Here is a 6000-nt window from a genome sequence, read left to right as displayed (position 1 = left end):
AGGAAGCGGGATGGTGACGGCGATGGGGCTTTGGTTCCTGTCTCTCTCCCGACGGGCTCTGTGTGCCCCCCGCCTGACCTCGCTCCCTGCCCGATGCGGCTATCGGGGGGAGCTCCCCGGCCGACTCGCAGAAGGACCTGCTGGAGATCCCCTTGCCCCCCTGGCAGGAGCGCCCCAGCGAGCCCCTGCAGGCCAAAAGAGCCTGTTCGAGAGCAGGAAGCGAGCCATGCTGGAGAACTGCCTGCTGCTCAGCCTCTTTGCAAAGGAGAATCTGAACAGCATGATCGAGCGGCAGCTGAACCTCCATGACTGTCTGATCAACGAGCCCAGCAACGACTGGGATATTTACTACTGGGCAACGAAAGCAAAGCCCCCCCCCCGGAGGTGTTTGGGAATGGTGTCATGGTGAGTATCTTGGTGCGAGAGAAATAGAACGTGATAGCATTAAAGAAAAAAAGAAAGAAAGGTAGAGATGACTCTAAATGGCAGAGTTCAGTGCCATGGTTTTGGCCCAGCACATTAAGCACGTGCCCAATACTGAACACCCGAATTCTCCTGCTGGCCTTTCACAGGCCTACGCGAGTGCTTGAAGCCATGCCTGGAGCTCAGCCCTTGGTTAGATCAGGGTCCAAACCCAGTTCCCAGGGTTCCTCCGGGGCGTTGGGACCAGGGCGCCGCTTCATCCCCTGGATCAGCAGCTAAGTTGCCTTAGGGTGGGTGGGGATCCAGTGTTTCACCCTGGCCCATTATACTAGGGTGACCAGATGTCCCATTTTTATAGGGACAGTCCTGTTTTTTGGGGACTTTTTCTTATCTAGGCGCCTATTACCCCCCATCCCCTGTCCCGTTTTTTCACAGTTGCTATTTGGTCACCCCCATTTCACAGCCAAGCGCCTCTCCCAAAGTTCAGGGCTGTGCCCATGTGAGTATTTGCCGCCTGCTCACACAGGCGAGGGAAAAGGGGGATCTTTCACACCGTGTCTAACCACTTGTCCCAGCCCGGCCAGAGCGCAGACAGCCGCCCCGGCTCGGGATGGGGGGGTGCATTGGCTCGGCCGTGCCGCCGCAGGGCGCGCGTGGCTCCGGCTGGCGCAGCCCCCGCCCCCCCCCGGCCGGCTGTCCGCGTGCAGCCGCGAGCTAATAAAGCTATTTTGAAAGTGACCCCGCGGCCCCGGCCCCGGGAGCGAGCAAGCGCCGCGCCGCGCCGCGCCGCCGGGAGCAGCTGTCTGGCTCCGGAATCATGACTGAAGATGACGGATTCCGTGGTGGTGGAGGGTCATGTCAAATTGAGAGATGGAAAAAAGGTCGCCGCTTTGCACCTTCCCGCGGCTTTGTGCTTGCAGGGGAGGGGGAGGGGGAGCCCCCCCGGGACTGCCCCCTCTCTCCCCACCCCCGGAGGGCGCTTAGCCCCGGGCGCTGCTTGGCTGGCGGGGGAGGGGAGAGCTGGCCCCGGGCTAACTCTGATGTCTCCTTGTTTCTCTGCAGTGGAAGAATAGGTGGCTGGTGCTGCGCAAACCCTCCCCGGTAGCAGGTAAGTGCAGCCGCGGCGGCCTGTGCGCTTCGCACGGGCGGGGAGTGGGAGACAAATCCCCCTCCCCCGGGCTCCTGGCAGAGGAGACCGACCTGGGAGCTCGTCCCCCTGGGCCGCGGGAGTGGGGTGGTGGTGGTGAGGAGATTAAACTCTCCCCGCACCCCCGCTTAGCAGCACCTCCCCAGACAGTGGGCTGGGCTGGTTTCTCCTTCTTCCCTCCTTTTCTATTAGCCCGTCACTTGGCAAGGGCCAAGCAGCTAGAAATAGCAAGAGGATATGGAAGGCGCCCCAAAGTGTAATCGAAAGAGAGCATGGGAAAGCACCGGGCTAGTGCGGAGACCTGGAGAGCTTCATGATTCCTCCCTCGAGGTCTGGCTGGCTCGCTTTACCCTCTTGGGGGTCACTGCTGGGTCCTGGTGCGGCAGCGCAGGACTCGATTTCTTTTCAAGTTCACACATCTCATGTATTCGGGGCTGCTTGCTACCCCTTTTGCTCAAACTCTGGTGGAGCCTTGCTGTTCCCTGTTCAACAGCACTGGGTTAAGTATCAGAGGGGTAGCTGTGTTAGTCTGGATCTGTAAAAAGCAACAAAGAGTCCTGTGGCACCTTATAGACCGGGGTAGGCTACCTATGGGACCCTGATTTTCAGTGGCACTCACACTGCCCAGGTCCTGGCCACCAGTCCGGGGAGGAGCTCTGCATTTTAATTTAATTTTAAATGAAGCTTCTTAAACATTTTAAAAACCTTATTTACTTTACATACAACAATAGTTTAGTTATATATTATAGACTTATAGAAAGAGACATTCTAAAAACGTTAACATGTATTACTGGCACGTGAAACCTTAAATCAGAGTTAATAGATGAAGACTCAGCACACCACTTCTGAAAGGTTGCCAGGCCCTGTTATAGACTAACAGATGTATTGGAGCATAAGCTTTAGAAGTGGGCATTCACCCACAAAAGCTTATGCTCCAATACATCTGTTAGTCTATAAGATGCCACAGGACTCTTAGCCCCTGGGTTGTTTGCTCCATCTAATCTGGGCTCCTCTCTTGTAATATCTGACCACTTTGTAAGTGGCTTTTTTCGCTGGTGGAAGGGGTGGTTCCTGAATTGTTAGTAAACTTATTAGGGCCGTTTGAAAATCATTTAGTTGAAAAGCTAGGTCAGTACTGTGCTGTTATATTGTCAAATCTGGAAATATTTTCAGTGTCACATGGAATGCACATATGTATGTGAGCCTGCATTACCTGAAAGCTGATTTTGGAATCACCATGAACTATTTGTTTGCTTTGGACTCAAGTTTATACTTTTATCTTCTTTAGGGTTCATTTTTCACATGTACGTGCCTAAAGTTAGGTACCTGTATCATTATTTTAGTAACCTAAATTCTTGTTTTTATTAATATTTACATGCTGATTAAATCACCTACATCTCTATTTAGCATCCAAAGTCTGTTGTTCATAAAGCTAATGTTTAGGCTTCCGAATATGAACTTAGGTTCCTGACTTTAGGTACTCAAAGTAGGAAACTAGATTCTTCAGAAAGTGGCAGAACAACAAAACATGAATGCTAATTCTACACTTTAAAATGTATTATTTTTATTATTTAAAATAGACCGTGATTGTTGAATGTCCATAAACCAGGGTGCCCTTTCTTTGATGTGTTTTTAGTTTTAATTTCTTTAGACAGTTATACGGTAAAGCTCTTAAATTTTGCATTTGCAGCTGTTTCTGCTAACAGGTGCAAGAATGCAATCCAAAATGTCTGTTAGTTAATGTACAATGTAGTTTTTTCAGCTGTTTTTCACCTCTTTGGAGGGATGCCCATTCTTTGCCCAACTGAGCCCTCTAATGGCAAGTTGCCAGGCGTCAGAGCGCCACACCTAACATTCATAAAAAACGAGCACATGCAGCTCCTGTTGTTTCGCTTGGAAGTAAGTGTGAGCTATGGAAGTTAAATCTAAAGATCCCTGCTTGAGATTATCCATTTATTTCACTTAAGAGACAGCACAGCCTGCTGGGAAGGGAATCTGCACCCTGTGGATGGGGCTGGGGTGCATTTCTGTATCAAGGACAAAGGAGGTGGTAAGCTGCACTAATCTTCCTTGTGGATCCCGATATGTTTGTGAAATGCACTCCTCCAGTGAGACCTTGAGATTGTGATGTTTCATTTTGTTGTATAGATGTTGTCTATTAAAACATCTTTAGGAAGAGGTTAAAACAAAAGGTGACAAAACCAAATATTGAAAACCAAAGGTGCAACACAGAATGATTATGCAACAGTAGCTACTGTGAAGCATTCAGCTAGGAAACCTGATCTGAGATGAACAATTTGGCAGTGTAGACCACACTATTTCGTATTTGACTAAGTTGTCAACTACTGTAAGAATTTCATTTATGGTTCGATATGTTCTAATGAACATAAGAACAGCCATACGAGTTCAGACCAATGTAAATCTAGTCCCGTATCCTGTCTTCCGACAATGACCAGTGCCAGTTTTTTGAACCCAGTTACACTTTTGGCCTTCATAACATCCCCTGGCAATGAGTTCCACAGGTTGACTCTGCGTTGTGTGAAGAAGTACTTCCTTATGTTTATTTTAAACCTCCTGCCTATTAATTTAATTGGGGACCCCGGTTTATGTGTTATGTGAAGGGATAAATAGCACTTCCTTATTCACTTTCTCCACACCATTCATGATTTTATAGACCTTATCATACCTCCCCTCAGTTGTCCCTTTTCCAAGCTGAACAGGTCCAGTCTTTTTAATCTCTGCTCATATAGAAGCTGTTCCATACCCCATACCATTTTTGTTGCCTTCTCTGTACTTTTTCCAATTCTAATATCTTTTTGAGATGGAATGATCAGAACTACACACAGTATTCAAGGTGTGGGTTTGCCGTGGATTTATATGGTGGCACTATGATATTTTCTGTCTTATTATCAATCCCCTTCCAAATGGTACCTAACATTCTGTTAGCTTTTTTTGATTGCCCATGCACACTGAGCAGATGAGTGAACTATCTGTGATGACTCCAAGATCTCTTTCTTTAGTGGTAACAGCTAATTTAGACCCTATCATTTTGTATGTATAATTGGGATTATATTTTTCCAGTGTGCATTACTTTGCACTCTTCAATATTGAATTTCACCTGCCATTTTGTTGCCCACTCACCCAGTTTTGTGAGATCCCTTTGTAACTCTTCACAGTCTGCTTTGAAGTTAACTATCTTGAGTGACTTAGTATTGTCTGCAAACCTTGCCACCTCACTGTTTATCCTTTTTTCCAGATCATTTATGACTATGTTGAACAGTACAGGTCCCAGTACAGATTCTTGGGTGACCCCTGCTATTCACCTCTCTCCACTGTGAAAACTGATCCTTTATTCCTATCCAATTTCCGATCTTTTAATCAGTCACGGATCCATGAGAGAACCTTCCTTCCTTGTCTCATGACTGTTTACTTTTAAGAGCTTTGGTGAGGGACCTTGCCGAAGGTTTTCTGAAAGTCCAAGTACACTCCATCAAACAGATCACCCGTGTCCACATACTTATGACCCCCTCAAAGAATTCTAGTAGATTGGTGAGGAATGATTTCCTTTACTAGAGCAGTATTGACTCTTCCCCAACATACTGTGTTCATCTATGTCTCTGATCATGCTGTTCTTTACTATTGTTTCAACTAATTTGCCTGGTACTGAAGTTAAGGCTTACTGGTCTGTAATTGCCAGTATAGCCTCTGGAGGCTTTTTTAAAAATCAGCATTACATTAGCTATTCTCTAGTCATCTGGTACAGAGGCTGATTTGGGTGATAGGTTACATATCATAGTGGTTCTGAAGGAATTCAAATATGAAACTGCAGAACTCGGGTGAATACCATTTGGTCCTGGTGTTTTATTGCTGTTCACTTTATCAGTTTGTTCCCAAATGTCCTCTATAGATCCCTAAACCAGGGACAGGTCCTCAATTTGTCACCTAAAAAGAATGGCTGAGGGAGGCATGAGAATCTGATGCAAATAATTCATTTAGCTTCTTTGCAACAACCTTGTCTTCCTTGAGTGCTGCTTTAGCACCTCGATCATTCAGTAGCCCCTGCTTCTTATGTACTTACTATTTTTTTGGTGTTAGATTTTGACTCTTTTGCTAATTGTTCTTCAAATTTATTTTTGGGCTGCTTAATTATACTTCTACATTTAACTTGCCAGAATTTATGCTCCTTTCTGTTTTCTCCAGTAGCATTTGACTTCCAATTTTAAAAGATGTCTTTTTGTCTCTCACTGTCTCTTTTACCGTGTTTAGTCTTGATGGCATTTTCAGCTCAGGCTCTGGAGGCTCTGCCCAGCTTCAGAGTCTGAGCTCCTGTCCAGGCTGCAACATCTGCAACAAATAATAAAAGTTGACAACATGGCAACTATAATATTTCTTAATAACGGTGGCCCCCATCTTGCATTCTGATAGCGCAG

General features: G+C 46.5%; 1 protein-coding gene across 1 annotated transcript in view; it reads left to right on the top strand.

Moving 5' to 3' along the window:
* Positions 1 to 1166: 1166 nt before the first annotated feature.
* Positions 1167 to 6000, top strand: part of DOK7 (docking protein 7) — a 101333-nt gene continuing 96499 nt past the window's right edge. Inside the window, exons 1-2 of the mRNA XM_034772337.1 lie at positions 1167 to 1304; positions 1486 to 1531. Of these exons, the coding sequence (XP_034628228.1) occupies positions 1251 to 1304; positions 1486 to 1531 (100 nt within the window). The 5' untranslated portion in view covers positions 1167 to 1250. The remainder of the gene's footprint in view (positions 1305 to 1485; positions 1532 to 6000) is intronic.

The sequence above is a fragment of the Trachemys scripta genome, chromosome 5 (genome assembly GCF_013100865.1).
Source record: "Trachemys scripta elegans isolate TJP31775 chromosome 5, CAS_Tse_1.0, whole genome shotgun sequence".
Taxonomy (NCBI): domain Eukaryota; kingdom Metazoa; phylum Chordata; order Testudines; family Emydidae; genus Trachemys; species Trachemys scripta.
The sequence above is the reverse complement of the archived record's forward strand: the minus strand, read 5'-3'. Positions and strand labels throughout refer to the sequence as shown.